This window comes from Drosophila ficusphila, unplaced genomic scaffold, assembly GCF_018152265.1.
Source record: "Drosophila ficusphila isolate 14025-0441.05 unplaced genomic scaffold, ASM1815226v1 contig_580, whole genome shotgun sequence".
Taxonomy (NCBI): Eukaryota; Metazoa; Arthropoda; class Insecta; order Diptera; family Drosophilidae; genus Drosophila; species Drosophila ficusphila.
Window position 1 is genome coordinate 273909 of NW_025064510.1, and position 17826 is coordinate 291734.

Consider the following 17826-nt stretch of genomic DNA (forward strand, 5'->3'; position numbering starts at 1 on the left):
CGATGCGTTCGTATAACTAGAATCTTCATTTGTAATCCCAATATTCTAGACCCAATAGTTCCTTAGATCTCGACTCATCTGAATTAATTCTGTTCCGTAATAAGATGCATCTGCATCTGTTTCTAAGCATTAACTCATTATGCGTCTGTGAAAAGACTATTAAACTTCATCGTCAGGTGAATTTTTGTATCGAATGTGATACACCGACTCATAAAGAACACTATCAAAAACTGATGCCTGATTCGCCCGAATTGACAAATTGTTTGTAAATGATTTAATCAGAAGAGGAATTTTCCACAATTGAAATCTCTTTAACTTAATTGACCTTCAAAAGAATGTATCACATCAATCGTGAAGATACTTTTTTGATTGCATATGTGTTGAGTCCCATGATTTCACCAACAAAATGTAACAATACCCAGCGGGAAAGTGAGAAGTAGGTTTTTTATTTGAGTGGAAAACCTCCTTCTTTTAGCAGGCGTAGGGGTAGGGATAGTTGAAAATCTACTTCTTTTGGCAGGCGTTGGGAAGGGATAAATAATTTCGGACCGCTAAATGGGGTGGGTTTCTGAATATGACCATAAGTTACAACGAAGTTGTGACTAATTATTGTCTTTCTTCGGAATGTTGTTATGATACACGGTCACATCAGTATAAAATTTCGTGCAAAAAGTGTAAAAAGTGAAAAAAGTTGTGTTAATCTTAAAAAACAAGATAAAGGTAAGTTATAACATAAATATTTTTGTTTGTATTTCCTTATTTCAGCGTAACGGATATGGTGAGCATAGGCATTTTTACTAAAACTATATATAAGCCACCAGAGGCGGTTGTCAAGTAAGTAAGTTTTTTATTTAAATTTATTTTTCAATTTTACAAGATCAAACAATGTTTTTTTTAGAATTTGTAATAGATTCGACTTCAAAGATTCTGGCCCTTGTGTTAATATTAACGGCAAAACTGAACGTGCGCAAGCGGACATTCCGATTTCGTCATTTGAAGAACTCGGCCATTTGGACTCCGATGCCGAAGCCAATCCAAAAGCATTTGTAAGTACTCGCTAAATTTTTAATAAGTTTCAACAGCCCTGTGTTCCCATGCTTTTTACTATGTTTATTACTTACTTTTCTAAATTTCTATAATTTTCCCATTACTTTTTATATATTTATTATTTGTGTTAATATGTAATATATTAATGTATTATGGTTTTTATTTTCAGAGTCACTCAAAAACGACAATTACAGTCTTCCCCAATATCAAGATGATCTGTGTTCACCGTTCACTAAGGCAAATAATAACATACAACAATACTTATGATAAAGGCCCTTGGACTGTAAATAGATTAATAAATGTATATACCAAATTAAAAAGTATTATTTTTTATTGTGGAAATTCTGTAAAGCGGGAAGGCCAAAAACCAGTGGATTTTGCCCTGCATTCAGCAGTTAGAGATCCACTGGATTTTGTCCTGCATTTAGCAGCTGTAGGTCCAGTGGATTTTGCCCTGCATTCAGCAGCTGTAGGTCCAGTGTATTTTGCCCTGCATTGAGCAGCTTTAGGTCCACTGGATTTTTCCCTTTACCCCTTACTTTTGTGTGTCACCCCCGTGTATTTTGAAAGGAGAGACGGCAGATTTGTAAGGGGTAAAGGGGATTTTCCACATTCCGCTTGTATGAAGAAACCACTGGAAAATAGCATATTTTCCACAGGTTTTTTCCCGCTGGGTAGTAAACAAGTAAACATGCAACAATATATTCTCATGGGCACGATTTTAGTTTCCGGGGCGACAAGATTTGAGGACATATTTTTAATAATTGGCCGAAAATCAACACTTTTTAATAAACAAAATTTTTCGATATCTCGCACCGTTTAGAAAAATTGGCGCGCACTTATGCATTGATGCATATACTATATTATTTTTTGAGGTAATTGTTATAAAAAAAAACACCGGTAGCACTCCGGGAGTGCCAGCAGAAGTGAAAACTTCAATATTAACTTTGTGTTTAATTATAAGCAGGGCTAACAGAGTTATGTTTTTAAATGAAAAAATATTTATTTCCATATTTTCGACTTTTTTTCAATCAATTAATCAATCCAAATATGTATCATCGAATGTAACAATAATGATGCAGTTTATATTTTATGATTCAGATTTTATTCCATATTTCATGCTTTCGTTTCATGCATATCGCGAATGTTAGCAGGAAATCTCATTGATAGTTCTACAGAAGGTGACGATCTTATCCTGAATGCATATAGTTAGATCGTGGTTGATGTTACTATCCTAATTGCTAATTAGGTACCGCGAAGACTTATTTTAATAAAGAAATCTCGTTTAAATCGTTTCAACGAGCTGTTGCTTCTGCGGTCTGTACACGACTGCCAGCTTTGAGCTTTTATTGTAATGTTTTATCTTTATTCTTAGGCTAAGCTTATACATGTAGGTTATAATTAGGGGTATACAAATAGTTATAGTAATAGTAATATTGATAGAAATAGTAATAGAAATAGTAATAGTAATAGTAATAGATATAGTTATAGTAATAGTAATTGGATATGTGACTCCCCCACGACAAGTTTCTGCAATCTTAATTGTAGAAATTTATAAATTGTAATTACATGTATAACTCTTATAAACTTATTTTAATTTTGGAATGTGTATTTTCTTTTGACTTGGTCTTTGTATATTTTTGCGTTTGCGTCTTCATTTGATATTAGGTAGTTTCCATCTTGATGATAGTTTTGTACTAGCTTATACTTAGGATTTGATTTACCAATTTTATAATTTTTAACATAATCATTTTCAAAATTTTCCCTATTAATATTATTATTTTTTAAATTTAAGAGTTCCTTATTATGTTTGATTTTTTTTCGCGATGTTTTGTTGTTGTTCTGCACTTAGGATGTTGTTTAGGAAATCGATTGGTTTCATCTTTGTAATAGAGTGAATAGTATTATTATAGCATACCATTGCTTTAAATACTTTATTTTGAATCGTATCATTGTTTTTCTCGTCTGCATTAAAAAGTCGGATGTGCTCATTTAATGTCAAGTGTAGTCTCTCAACATCTGAGTTCCCTGTTTTTTTATACGGTGTCGTGAAATGGATTTCTATATTATTATCTATAAGAAATTGTTTTATGCAATTTATATTAAATTCATTATCCGTTATAATAAGCTTGGGCTTGCCTAAGTACTGAATTCTCTCTTGTATAGCCTTTAGCAATGAAACCCAAGATCTATCTTTAATATAACAAGCAGTAGCGTATTTTGTGAATTTGTCTATTGTAGTAAGATACATAATGTTTCGCATGGGGAACCAAATATCTAGATGGATTATCTCGTTGTGTTGCGACGGGGTATCGGTTATGTTTAGCTTATATTTTAGGGGGCTTCGATCATATTTGGCCAAGTTACAAATTTTACAATTATTAACATATTTCTGAATTTCTTTCTGAAGATTCGGATAGTAATACATTTTTTTTATTTCGGCAAAGATTTCGTTAATACCTCTATGGTTGTTTTTTTAAATGTTCTTCATTTATTACTTTTAAAATTTGTTCTTTATCTGTTACATCTTTTAGCAAAATAAACGATCTTATTAGTTTTAAATTTTCGTTGCATGCAAAGTATTGTCTGTAACATTCCTGGAATTTGACGTACAAATTAACGTCTTCGCAATAAATGGCTACTAGGCCTTTATCTGGTAAGATTTCCTGCATTAATTCCAAAATGGTGGACTTATTTCCTATTGTTTCTATAATGTGTCTTATTTTTCGTTTATACAAGATTTTGGTGGCTCGCGATTCCTTTTGCGATACTTTTAGTATTATTTGCGACTTATATATGTTTAACGCGTTATCTGTATTTTTTATATAGTTTAAGTTATCGGATTGAGCACTGTGGATGGTTTCACAATTAGTGGATTGATTTGAAAAAAGGTTTATTAGGTCTAGCGAAAAGTCATTGTTCAGCTCGTCAATTGTTTCGGCGGCTTGCATTGTATTGTCGAGTTCGCCTACCAATATACAAGCTTCATTCAGCTGGATTAGATCACTTCTATTTGCTTCGGGACAATCTAACAAATTATTATCAGTGCATATCCTACTTAGTCCGTCTGCTAAAGCATTTTCTTTTCCTTTAATGAAGGCCATATCGAAATCATATTCGTTTAGTTGAATTTTCCATCTCTGTAGCTTTAAATTGGGTTCTTTTAAGTTGTTTAGCCATACTAGTGGGCGGTGGTCGGTTTTTATTAAAAACTTTCTCCCGTATAAATAGTAATGAAAATATTTGACGCCCCAGAAAATAGCTAGAAGTTCCTTTTCGATCGTGCTATAGTTCAGTTCGTGGGTTTTTAAAGTACGGCTGGCATAACATATTACTTTGGTATCCTGCATTAGCACCGCTCCCAAGGCATGGTTGCTAGCGTCTGTAATAAGTGTAAACTGTTTTTGAAAGTCAGGGTAGGCTACAATTGGTTCGCTTTTAATTAAGACTTTTAGCTTTTCAAAAGACTCTATAAATTCTAAATCGTTTGTATTAATTTTAGAATTTTTTTTCAGGTATTTTATTAAATGTTTTGCAATTTTAGAGTAATCTTTTATGTATCGCCTTAAGTAGCTAGTCATGCCCAGAAAACTTTTTATTTGTTTTTGCGTTGTTGGCAATTTAATCCTATCGATTGCCTCAACTTTATTTTTGCTGGGTTTCAGACCGTCTGAATTCAAAACGTGCCCTAAAAACTCTATTTCGCATTTGGCAAACTCACATTTGTCAATTTGAAGCTTTAAGTTTGCATTCTCCAAGCAATTTAATATTTTGGTAAGATGCTCAATATGTTCTTCGATTGTTTTCGAAAATATAAGAATATCGTCCATGTACACAATAAAAAAATGGTCTATATAGTTTCTGAGTAAATGGTTCATAAGCTGTTGGAAGGTTGCGGGGGCATTTCGAAGACCGAATGGCATACGCAAAAATTCGTAGTGCCCGCTAGCAGTTGAAAATGCCGTCTTTTGGATATCGCCCTCGCTCATTTCAATTTGATAGAAACCCTTTGCCAAGTCTAAGGAAGAAAATATTTTACATCCGTCCAGCTTATGAAATATCTCATCTATATTAGGAATAGGATAACGATCCTCAATTGTTTGCGAGTTTAATTTTCTGTAGTCGACAACGAGTCGCCATTTCGGTTGATTTGATTTATCCAATTTCTTTTGGACAACCCATAAGGGACTGTTGTACGGACTATTCGAATGTCTTATTATTCCTTGTTTTAGCATATCGGATATTTGTTTATTTACTTCGTCATTATGGGCCTCGGGATACCTATAAGCTTTCGAATAGATAGGAATATCATTTTTTGTATGAATTTTGTGTTTAACTTCACTCGTAAAGGTTAAATTATCTCCTTCTTTATAAAATATACCTTCAAATCGTTTTAAAACTGGAGTGAGTAGTTTCTGATAAATAGGATTTAGATATTCTAGCGGCACGCTATGGCTAGTGTTCACTTCCGGACTATTTAACGTATTTGGGTGCCTTGTGTAGAAGTTTAGTTTAACGTTATTCAAAGTAATTGTCTGTTCTGAATAGTTTATTATTGCGTTTAAATCATTTAATATGTTGCCTCCTATTATGCCATCGAATATATCGTGGAAGTTGTATTCCAAGAACTCACACGAATAATTATTTGCTCCAAATTCTATAAATGAAGGAAACCTACATAGTTTATGTATCTGAATAATATTTCCCATTGCTTTTACTTGTACTTCGATGTTTGATTTCCATTTTGGGTGGCATATGTTTTCATTTATGATACTGAATTCCGCTCCAGTATCGATAATGAATAGGAGGTCTCTTTTAGATGATCGAAGTTTTATATAGGGTAGTCTTGCTGGTCCCCTAATTGAAAATTTGTATTAATATTACCTATGTCCATTTGACCTACCGAATTATTATTTTGAGTGTTACGGCTAGCTACCTGTTGAGGCTGGATAGTGTTATAGGACATTCTAGAATTTCTAGATGGATTAGCGGCATAATTGTTATTATAACTGGTTCTATTTTCATACCTATTTGTATTTTGCCTGTTGAAACTGCCAGGATTTTCCTCTATTTGTGGTTGATTATGGTATCCATTTGGAGTTCTTTCATTTTGATTGTTACTATCGTTACTGAAATATTTTCTAAAAGGGGGTTTGTTGCTAAATTGTTTTCGAATTGGTCCATACAAGGTATAACTTTGATGGCGGGCATCTTCAATAATTTTGTATGCGTCGTCCAATGATGGAGGGTTTCTGGCAAAAATCATTGTTTTCGTTGGTTCAGGAAGATTGTCCCTAAATACTCTAAGTGAAATTCTGTTTACTTCTTGAGTGGTATACGTCCCGTCAGAGTGTGTTAATATTCGATTGTGCAGTCTATTGGCAATTTCATTTATTTTGTCGTAATATTGCTCTATTGTGGATTCTATTCTACATAGTTTTAATGCGTCCATCAATTCGTCACTACTTTCCTTTTCCCCAAAATGTTTTATTAGTATTTCTTTTAGTCTTTCCCAAGACGTAACGTTTCCGTACCTATGCAAAACGGGTCTTACTAGTCCACAACATTTATTTTTTATATAGTTAAAGAGGACTTTTCTCGATTGCTCGTCGAACACTTGAAAACATGGCATTAATTCGTTGATTTGATTTATAAAGTCGGGAAGCTGGTTTTTATCTGAGCCATCAAAATCTTGGATATTTTTAATACAATTTAAATAAAGAGTAAATGATGCGGTTACTTCGGAATTCATTTTTTTAGGCCTAGTTTTTTTTTTTTCTTAACTTAAATGTAAATGTAAATTTAGTAAATGTAAAATTAGAACTTACTTAAGATTAACAAAGACTTCTGGATCGTGAAAAGAAAGTAATACACAATGATAGATTTTACGACTCCAGTATTCCTAGGCGGAAGCTTTTCCTCTCAGAATACTTTTTTTTGACCAGCGCTGTCTCCTCCGAAGTCCAAAATAATGCGAAATAGATGATACCGTAAATGATGACGTCGACAACGATGGTAATTGCTAGAGCTCGTAAGATCGAGGGGAAGGGAAAGGAACTAGTATCTCCCACTCTTTCTACCGTGCCTGAGTCATGGCACAATTATACAAGGTAGTCTCGTCGGCTGCAAAATCGCTCGGGTTTTTTCCCCCTATGGTTCAGTGCGCTCGGGATTTCGAAGTAAGAGGTTGTCCGCGGACGATTTTTTCTCAAAACGTTAACCCTTGTGTGCTTGTGAAAAATACTTGTTGCAATTATTGCAGCAAACACATACAAGGCGTAACATGTAATATTGCAGAAAAATATTTTGAAATGTGAACAATATGGGAGCGAGTCCTGAGGGCAGCTTTGTGTAAAAACCAAAAATTTCGGAAAAATTAATACTCATGGTCATATAACAGTCCTTTCAAACCCCGTGCACAGCATAAGGGTAAAACGACATCATCTTCTTGTTTCTTTCGCACTTACGGGAAAACACCCTCTCACTCGCACTCATTGTAGCGCCCAATAGGGGGAAAAAAAGCCGACGAGACTACCTTGTACTTAATCAAAACTGTTTGTTTCTTACTTCAGTTATCATAAACCAATTGTATCAGTTGTAAAAATTTGCGATGATGATTCTGATAATAACGATGGTGTAAAAGTCGTCGAAATTATGGATGGAAGTTGATTTTTCTGAGAGATAAAATTTAATGTAATATATAAATAACGATATAATATTTTAAATAACAACATATAAATTGTCATATTTGTGTACGATAGCGCAATAAATAAACATTGTTTTCTACCTCTCTCATAAATGATAGTACTTTTATACTTATAATCAGGGCTAACAGAGTTATGTTCTTAAAAACGTAAAAATATGTATGGATTTATGGACGAAAAAATATAGAAATATGGACGAAATATGGACGAAAAAGTTGACAAATATGGAATAAAATGGATAAATATAGATAAATATAGGTAGTATAGACGAAAAAAGGGATAAATATATGTATAAAAATGGATAAACGTAGACGATTATATCGATCATATTAACTTTTTATGACAATGAACAATTAGAAATCGATACAAACAAAAGTGCGCCGTTTGTATCAAAGATCATTGCAGAACAATATGACATGTTGTGTCAGATTAGTAAAAACAAAACTACGGCGTTTGGCACTCAATATGTGTTTATATGATGAAAATGAACGCTCAACATCGCAAGATGTAACAGGAGCATTTGCATATGCATTCAGGATAAGATCGTCACCTTCTGTAGAACTATCAATGAGATTTCCTGCTAACATTCGCGATATGCATGAAACGAAAGCATGAAATATGGAATAAAAACTGAATCATAAAATATAAACTGCATCATTATTGTTACATTCGATGATACATATTTGGATTGATTAATTGATTGAAAAAAAGTCGAAAATATGGAAATAAATATTTTTTCATTTAAAAACATAACTCTGTTAGCCCTGGTCATAACAAACTATAGGACAGTTTTACATATTTGCACTGAATTATAATATTCTATAACAAAGCAAAGAATTTTTCCTGATACAAAATTAGGCAAGAAAGTACTTTGTGTTACCTGATTTTCGTTTTTTTTCTTAAAACTGCAACTGTATTGAATTTCTTTGGTCGAATGAAAGTTCTGATGACGGAGCTTGTTCAGTAACCTCGAAAACGTAGGTAAAATAATTTTGAAGCGTATAATACTTTAACTTAATCTACAACAAAACAGCTAACTGTTTCGGTTGATAAATGAAACAATAACGCAATTTTTCACCTTTATGCAAAAACGAACGTTAAAATTGAATAATTATTCGGAGTGAGATATATGGGGATGTTGGTAATAGAATTCTCTACGACACCAAAAAGGAATTTTTTTACATTTCTTGCCCCACGGTACCGTTATAAAATTTCAAAGGTGAATAAAAATGCTAAAAATGCGATTTTATTGAACAAAATTTCCTACACTTTTGGCCATAACTTGTGATAGCAATAAGCTAGAAAACGTCAAATGGACTTAAAAGTTGCGTAATAGTATTACCTTTAAAACAAAGTAATGATAAACTCTATCGGATAAAAATTGTAGCTAATACTTGTAAGAAAGTCGGAGTCATTTTTTGAAAAATGGGAAAAATGGAAAATTGCCTCTACTGCGAAATTTCTACAACTTACTAACCCTTTTTTAAATTTTTTTTGTAGTCTTTCGTCACCCCTGATCCAAAAAAAAATACACCGTCCCCGTTGCAAAATCTTTGTAAGACAGTGTAATTAATTAATTAAATTAATTATATAATTTTCAAAACTTTTTTATTAATTTAATTAAAATATTAAACTAAAAAATTTGTTTTCAATTTTCAGCATTCCTTTTTTATTAGAAAATTTAGTAGATTAGAAATAAAATGTTTAAATATTATCAGCTTTATTATCAAGTTAAAAAGGAAAAAGAAGAATTAGCTAGAAGGCTAAGATTAGCAGAAGGAAGTCAGGGAGAAGAAAACGTTGAAGTTAGCGCTCAGGGTAATGAGAATTTTACGCAGGAAGATGTAGAGCTAGAAAGTTTAGATGAAGATCCAAGTCAGGAAGCAATTGAAAGCATGGAGGTAGAGCAGGGTCAGGAGGATCTTAATTATAAGCTTAGGAAGTGGTTTGTTAAACACAAGCCCAAGCGTAGCTGTGTAATAGAATTAGTAAAAATTTTGAATGAAGAAAATTTAAATGTTAGGACATTTTATAAATTTAATTGTACTGAAAAGCCAAATATTATGCAAGTTGGAGGTGGTTCCTATTTGCATATTGGCCTTTCAAAACAATTAAATAAACTTGATGTAGTTCCGGAACTACCGGATGTATTAAGTATTGACGTTAATGTTGACGGCCTTCCATTATTTAAAAGCTCACGTGCACAATTGTGGCCCATACTAATTAGAGTAAATAATATAAATAAATGTCCGGTTTTCCCCGTAGGAGTTTTTTTCGGGCCAAAATAAGCCATCCAATTCAGATGAGTATTTGTCTAGATTTACTAGGGAGTTGTCCGATGTAATGGAAAATGGTCTAACCATTTTAAATAAAAACATTAAAATTGATCTTAGAGCTCTTGTGTGCGACACTCCTGCAAGGGCATTTGTTACAGGCACACCTGGACATACATCCAGTTATGGCTGTACCAAATGCACTCAGGTGGGACGCAAAATAGATGCAACGTTAACATACAGCACTTCTTGTGCTGATTTAACTACAGATGTTGACTTTGCAGGTAGGAAATATCCAAATCATCACCAGAAAGATTACTTAGGCTCTCAGTCCGCTTTCGAAAAACTTGCCATCGGTATGGTTACACAAGTTCCCTTGGATTGCATGCATCTCATTGAGTTGGGTGTAATGCGTACATTTTTTGAAAGAATCTATTATAATAAAGTAATAAAAAAAATTTCTAAAGAAAATAAAATGAAGATGTCTGATACATTAACGTCAATGCGGGGCTACATACCTGGGGAATTCTTACGCAAGCCTAGAACATTGTTGGAACTTCCCAATTGGAAAAGCACTGAATTTCGCCAATTTTTATTGTACACTGGAATTGTAGTTTTTAAAGATACAATCCATGAAGAGCAGTACTATATTTTTTTGCTATTGCATTGCGCATATAGACTGCTCAGCTCACAAAAAGAGTTATGTTAATGTTAAATTTATTTGTTGAAAATTTCCCCATTGTCTTCGGCGAAAACAGTGTTTCCTACATTGTTATGGCCTACTCCATGTGAGAGAGACTGTAAATCAAATCGGAAATCCGATTGCAGGTTCCTCTTACGCGTTTGAGAATTACTTGCAGTTATTAAAAAAGTGGTCCGAAAGCCAACAAATATTCTAGAACAAATTTATAGAAGAACGGTAGAGGAAACGTATGTAGCTCCAGAAAGGAAAGAAATTAAGTTAGAAGGCAGGTTTCTTAAAATTAAAGACTGTAGGCTTAGCGATAGGAAACCAGACAATTTTTGTTTCGTTGGGGATGAGATCCCAATACAAATAGAGTCCTTTGAGGACAATGAAGGAGAAATATTTTTATTAGGTAGGGAATTCAATGATAAAACAAACTTTTTTGATGCGCCCTTAAGGTCGTCAAGCTTAGGAATTTATTTAGTAAATTTCAGAACGCTGATGAGCGTTAAAAAATTTTCAGTTAGGGAATTTAGGAGAAAGGCTGTAGTTATGCCTTTCAAACAGGAAGCAGTTTTAGTTCCATGCTTGCACTTTTCTTAGGGATTTTTAGGATTTTGGAGGTGTTTAGTCCGTAGGCGTAATTTAATTACGAATCGGGCATATTTAAAGCGACGGCGCTTTAAATATCTTTTGAAGATTCACCTTCCATGGTTCGAAACCAAAAAAAAAAAAAAAAATTAGGAAGTTTCAATTTATAAAACAATGATTTTAATTATGTTCTTTTTATTTCCTTAGAATGTCAGAGCCACCGAACAAAATTCGCCGTATCGACTTTTCCGAGTCGGGTGAGTATAAATTCCATTACACAACACTGAAATTAAAATATTATTTTACTATTCACAGATCATCCATCCGTATCTCGTGAGTTTCATGATTTTTTTTTTAATTTTTGATTACCTATTTAAATTTTTTAACAGATTCATGTGAAGAAAGAATAATCCTGTGCGAAGAAAGGATACTTTCCGCATTAAAAGGTATTAATTGCTATATATATTAATATATATAATCCTTTCTAAATAAATTTATTTACCATTTCAGAACAAAACATCTATCTTGCGGAGCAAAATGCGGCTTTGCACCGCAAGATAGATGTTTTGGCCGAGAAGCTGGCGGAGAACACGGCAGTAGTGAAGCTTAAGATAAAAGCGGAAGAGAAGACGGTGGATACAGGGGTTCCCTTCCCCCTCAAGACGGAGGACGACATAGAGCTCTTCGAGAGCTCTATGACACCTGAGCGGCGGGAGTTTTACGTAAGTTTTTTTATACTGTAAGAGTAAAGATTTTAACTTTTTATCATTACAGAAAGCAAAAATTACTAACTTCGCAAAGAAGGATAACTTCGCAAAAGTTTTGCGAAAAAGAGGTTCAAAAACTTTACAAACCTCTTTGCTATTTTGAAAGGTAAACAAATGAACAATATTTTTCATTTATTTTAATAAATTATTCAAAGCAGCAATTTTAATAAATATCTTTTTATATTTTCAGACGTCTCACAAGAGGTATTTCCCCTTGAGGATGGCGAAAAAATAATAAGAAAGGCGATGCAAAACGCAAAAAATAGCATTTGCAAAAAAAATAGTAAAATTAATTTTAATTTTAATAATACTTTATAATAATAAAAATGTAAAATTATAATAATAAAATAATAATAATAATAATAAAAATGTAATATAATAATAATAGTAAAATAATAATATTTATAATAATAATAACGACAATAATAAAAATGTAAAATAATAATAATAATAATTAGAATAATAAGTCATATAAATAATATTTATAATTAAAAAAAATGTTTAAAAACTGTATTAAAAATGTGTTTTTTTTAGTCATTCCTCTTATGAAAATAGGTATGACTTTCCAAAAAAATGTATTGGGGAATTCATATAGGAAATTGTTTAAAAATTCATCGACGAATTCCCAAAGGGCATCCTCGCAAAAGCTTTCGAGGAAAACCCCGCTTCCACTTCCGCTACGAATTCCTCTATGCCTTATACAATTTTTTTCCCATACAAAATTCGTATAAGGCACCAAGGAATCGTTCGATGAAACGGTCAAAAAGGTTTTAAAAATTTTTTTTTTGCATTTTTTTTTTTATTTTTTTTTCTGAATGATCAATATGTCGAGAACATTGTGTAAAAATTTTGAGTCAAATAAAGTCGAACTAGCGGAGTTACAGCGTTTTAAACAACCGTATTTGGACGTATTTTCACGTAAAAAAATACTTTGAATCGATTTTGCCGAAGACGCTATTTTGAAAGTCGGTGAACATCAGAACTCAAAATCTACTGAACCGATCCTTTTCAAATTTTTAACACAAATTCTCAATATAAATACGCAGGTAATCAGGAAGAGTTTTTTTTAATTTTTAATTTTTTTCTATTTTTAAAAAATAAATTAACAGCGATTTTTTAAGCTAAAATCGCACTTTTCACTTTCAAGTGCTCCCAAAAAAAAACAAAAAATAAATTTTAAAAAAACTCTTCCTGATTACCTCGGGAAATTCATTATCTTTACAACGCATATCACATTTTATTTTAAAGATGATCCGTTAACGCCCTATGATGTTCACCGCAAAACAACTTTTTCTTAAGGCGCTTCGGAAGATTAACCGCCACAGGCTTATTTCTTAATATTTTTTAATAAATTTTTTTTTCTAATACTCTTCAAAAGTTAAACAATAACAAGTAATTAAGCTCAATAAAACAAACTTATTCATTTCGCCGCAAAAAGATCAAACATGGCCCTTTTTTTGGCCTTTAAAACCTTACCCCCCCCCTTAAGGTAACTTCGCTGGAAATTAAAAGCCACTGACTTATCAAACCGCCCTCGTACCTTTCTCAAAGCATATGCTCTGAGTGCTCTTTTATTTTTGTAAATGCTCTGAAAGCAAGCCGATATGCTTTTCTATAAGCTTACTTAATCTGGGCGATATTAACTAACTAACATAAACCTTTTCCCTTCTCTCAGTGCAAAGTTGTAAACAAAACTAAAAGCGTCGTTAAATGTGTGTACGTTTTCTTTTATTGGTGTGATTAAATGCTCTGCTGTAAAACGGATTCGAGCACTTTTGTATGACAAGGGTGTGTTTCAAAGTTTTGGTTTTAAATGCCAGAAAAAATTTGATCGCAATGGGCAAAATCGGAGCAAGTCTTTATTTAAAAATAAAAAAACGTGATTCCGACTTGGACTTCAACTACAGTACTTCCTGCAATGTAATAATAAAAGTTGCGCTATAATCGTTGGTAGCAGCCAATTAGATGACAATATATATTTCTATTTATCCCGGCCAATTTGACTTTGGGCCAATGACTTTTCCAATACATTTATTATTTCGTCCAGTTTTTCGGTGTTAATTTGAAATACCAATGCATTTTCTATGCTTAAATGACGAAATGACAAATTTACAGTTGCTTGTTGATAAAAGTTTCCTCCAAAGCGGCTATCTCCTAATATGAGCCGTGTATCCCATCCGAAATATTCTAAAATATTTTGTGTTTTGGAGTACTCCCAATGCTCAAAATGCCTAGTTACTTCAAGCTGACGTGCTGCAAAAACAATAGGCACAAGCCGACTCATTTCAGGAGTAATGGAGGAAGGAGGGGGTATTACGTTTTCACGTTTGTTAGTTTTTAAAGTGAAGTCCTTGTAATATTTTGACATCGCTTTTGTAACCATCAGAAAATCTTCCGCATTTTTAAATCCGTACTTGTGGGAAGAGCGAAGAGTTTGTTTGTCATTTATATTCCCAATCATGTAATCTATAGCCAAATGTAGAATCTTGTAAAAAATATTTTACTGCCAAGCATATAAATTCATTCATTGTTTGCTTACATTAATAAATATTTCCTTATTATCGATGCATTTTAATACGTCCATATTTAAGCTCTGCTATATCATCACTCGTACACCTTGTTCCACAAAATAATCTAAAACATACACTGAACAATCTCTATTGAATGCGAATTTTTACCTTTCTGTCACATCGATAGTTTTTTGTCACTATCGATGGGGTTGGCCAGTTTTCACATCACTGACATTAGCACAGAAGAGGCACAGTAACCAGTAACTAAAAATTTAAAGAGCATTCGTTGCCTCGAATAAAATGCAAGGCTTCTGAAAACCACCGAACTCCATTTCAGTTTCTTAAAAAAAAAAAAATATTGATGAGTTGCCAAAGGCAAAAGACCAGACGCAACTATTGAACTTCGACAGTATTTTTATTTTTTTATTACTCAGTCAAAGAATAAGATTTGAATTTTGTTGTTTTGCTGATTTCCGTTTAAGTTATTAATGTTTGGTAAATCATACTGAATTAATACAATAGTGTTTTTTTCTTGTATATCTGCCTCTAGTTATATAGCCCTAAAGCACTTAATATTTAAAATGCGAAATATAAATTCAAAGTGGCTTTTAATTTGATTTTTTTTATAAAAAACCTTCGATTGTTTTCTTTTCTAGCACCTACCACAACACAAAAGAAACATGCAGAGCAATTTCCTTAGCTAAAAATTTCCGGTTTATAGTAGATTTCCACAGAGCACCATCCATACCGCTCTATCTTTAACAGGCATTTTCAGACTTTATTTACGAAAAAGCAAAATATTAATATAACAATCAGAACACATAATTTTTTCGATGCATTATGTACAGTAAAAAAACAGGGAATATTCATTTCCATATATTAAGGGGTTACATGGGTTTCACGGTTTCAAAAAATCGATTTTTTTTTTTGTCTTATTAAATTCTATAACATTTCTAGAATATTGTCCTAAATTTTCAAGTTGATCCGAGTAATAGTCTCGGAGATACAGCCTTGAGAAGGTGGACGCTTGAGACCACTTTTATTGTCTCTTAAAACTTTAAACGCGTTTTTCTCAAAACTATGTTTTCAAAGTCGGTTGTCAAAATTTCTCGCAAACTACTCAACCGATCTTAATGAAATTTTACACAAGTATTCGAGATATCATTTACAAGGTATTGAACGAAGGATTTTTTTTTTTCAATTACAACTATTTAAAAAAAAAAAAGTCGAGAAATTTTCATCGAAATTTGCATTTTTTTGTAAAAACGTCTGCCAAAAATCCAATTTTCATTTTTTTTTTCCTTCGTCCAATACCTAGTTTATTGTCTATACTGAAACACGTTTTTTTTATTTTTACTTTGGATGATCCCGAAAGAAGTTCTGCTGACAACGCGGAGGCACCTTTTTTCCGAGGGACTGCCGGAAATGGCGTCGTAATGGCCGACATTTTGATATTTTTTTTTTGAAAATTTCACAAAATCTTTATTAAATATGTATCTTTTAAATAATAAAAAGTTTCATTGAAATATTTCATTTTTTATATGCAAAAAAATGTTTGAAAAAAGGCCGTTTTTTACCCGACGAAACCCATGTAACCCCTTAAGGTCAAAATATTAATAACTTTTTTTAGTTTTTTGGCGAACTAATTTATCAGTCTTGTCTATATTTATACAAATCTAGAACTGTAGATTTCCGAGACTTAAAGAAAGGGAAAAAGGAAGATATGTTAGGAATTTAATTGTCATTAAAATATTAAGTGTTAAAAATTAATATAAATTATAAATTTAGTTTTGTTAAATTTATTTCTTTAATATTTACATTATTACCGCGATTTCTATAGGCATTGTTTTTAAAAAATATTATTAAATTAAAAATCATCGTTTTTTTTTTGTAAATAGTAAAAATACCTGACCTAAATTTAAATTTATACAAAATCATTGTAAACTAATAATAACTATAGAAATTACAGGTTTTAAATTAAAATTTTGTCAAGAGATTTTATGAAATATTAGAACTTACATTATAATATTAGAACTTATTAATTAAATTTTGTTTCTGAACTTAAATTTAAGAAATGCGAATTTATCAAATATTTTATTTTATGGAAAATAATTTATTGAATTACTAAATGACGAGTGACAACTTAAAATGCAACATGTTATTTGTAAATATTAAAACTACCTAACCTTAACACCAATTGTAAATAAACAAAAAGATAACAGATATATTACTTATTCCGAGTATCTACTTCGTACAGGACGACTTTAAAATCTATCACAAAATATTATTCATAAAGTTTATTTATTAATGTAGAGAATTGCTTCTTGACTCCAATTCATTTGATAGATGTATAATAATATAAGCACTTTATTTAATATACATAGATATGATATGCAGCTTTTACAGTTTTTCCACTTCGTTTTACAAATTTATTTTCTTATAGAACACACGACCTTCTTCCTTTCAAGCTAATTCTCTACTCACTCAATTTCTTACATTTCCTTCTCTTTACGCTCCCTTCTGTTAAACCTAATGCTAAGAATCAGATGTTCTGTTAAATAAAGATTTCTGGAATCGCTCATAAGATATGGCAATCCTACATAAATTTAACTCACTGTTTATATACTGCATAATGCTAATAATATTGTAAATAGATGAAAAATCTGCGTTTACTGCAAATGACTTTATGCGACAGATTTGCCATCTAAAGCTCTAATAATTGACTAGTAAACGAATACACAAACCAATATAGCATTATTATTATTATTATTTCTCAATATCCATTATTCTCTCTCTCTCTTTCAGAGGTGCTCTCTGGCACCTCTCGCTCCATGGCCCTGTGCGTGATACGACAATTGCTCTTTCTCACTTTTTCTCTCGATCTTTCTCACTTGCTTGCTTCCTATTCTGACCCCATCGCTAGTTGCTGCCATGGTACAATCATGGTACAATTATACAAGGTAGTCTCGTCGCCGGCAGAATTTTTCGGGCTTACTCCCCCATTGCTTAGTACGCTAGGTTTATCGGAAGTGAGAGGTTGTGCGCGGACAATTTTTTTCTCAAAACGTTATGTGCTTATGAAAAAATACTTGTTGCAATTGCAGCAAGCACATGCAAGGGGTTACATTTATTATTGCTGAAACATGTTTTAAAGGGGGAACAATATAGGAGCGAATCCTAAGGGGCAGCTTTGGGTAAAAACCAAAAATTACGGAACAGTTAATTTTCATTATTATATACCAGTCCTTT

The 17826-nt window shown here is 32.3% G+C and overlaps 4 protein-coding genes across 7 annotated transcripts; 2 read left to right on the plus strand and 2 right to left on the minus strand.

The window, feature by feature from the left end:
• Positions 1 to 235: 235 nt before the first annotated feature.
• LOC108099034 lies at positions 236 to 2427 on the plus strand. The gene is made up of 4 exons (XM_017202289.2): positions 236 to 834; positions 899 to 1046; positions 1217 to 1367; positions 2423 to 2427. Exons 1-4 carry the CDS (start codon positions 776 to 778, stop codon positions 2425 to 2427), a joined length of 363 nt encoding a protein of 120 aa, XP_017057778.2. The 5' UTR covers positions 236 to 775.
• A 2770-nt stretch (positions 2428 to 5197) lies between these two features.
• LOC122320489 (hybrid signal transduction histidine kinase M-like) lies at positions 5198 to 7131 on the minus strand. Its single transcript, XM_043208601.1, has 2 exons — positions 5766 to 7131; positions 5198 to 5704 (listed from the first exon to the last, which is right to left on the minus strand). Exon 1 carries the CDS (start codon positions 6797 to 6799, stop codon positions 5879 to 5881), a length of 921 nt encoding a protein of 306 aa, XP_043064536.1. The 5' UTR covers positions 6800 to 7131; the 3' UTR covers positions 5198 to 5704; positions 5766 to 5878.
• A 2660-nt stretch (positions 7132 to 9791) lies between these two features.
• On the plus strand, positions 9792 to 12383 carry LOC122320490. 2 transcript variants are annotated; one of them, XM_043208602.1, is made up of 6 exons: positions 9792 to 11557; positions 11616 to 11633; positions 11690 to 11746; positions 11811 to 12022; positions 12075 to 12173; positions 12258 to 12383. In XM_043208602.1, the coding sequence occupies exons 1-5, from the start codon at positions 11509 to 11511 to the stop codon at positions 12168 to 12170; spliced, it is 432 nt and encodes a 143-aa protein (XP_043064537.1). In that variant the 5' UTR covers positions 9792 to 11508; the 3' UTR covers positions 12171 to 12173; positions 12258 to 12383. The 2 variants fall into 2 exon arrangements, with proteins under 2 accessions (XP_043064537.1, XP_043064538.1); XM_043208603.1 differs by having other exon boundaries at positions 12075 to 12383.
• Positions 12384 to 13773: 1390 nt separating this feature from the next.
• LOC108091717 lies at positions 13774 to 15214 on the minus strand. Of its 3 annotated transcripts, XR_001771411.2 has the most exons (3): positions 14607 to 15214; positions 14385 to 14533; positions 14204 to 14320 (listed from the first exon to the last, which is right to left on the minus strand). XR_001771411.2 is itself a non-coding variant. In XM_017191057.2 (2 exons), the coding sequence occupies exons 1-2, from the start codon at positions 14649 to 14651 to the stop codon at positions 14049 to 14051; spliced, it is 549 nt and encodes a 182-aa protein (XP_017046546.1). In that variant the 5' UTR covers positions 14652 to 15206; the 3' UTR covers positions 13774 to 14048. The 3 variants fall into 3 exon arrangements, 2 of the variants coding, with proteins under 2 accessions (XP_017046546.1, XP_017046547.1); XM_017191057.2 differs by having other exon boundaries at positions 13774 to 14552; positions 14607 to 15206; XM_017191058.2 differs by having other exon boundaries at positions 13774 to 14533; positions 14607 to 14742.
• Positions 15215 to 17826: the final 2612 nt, after the last annotated feature.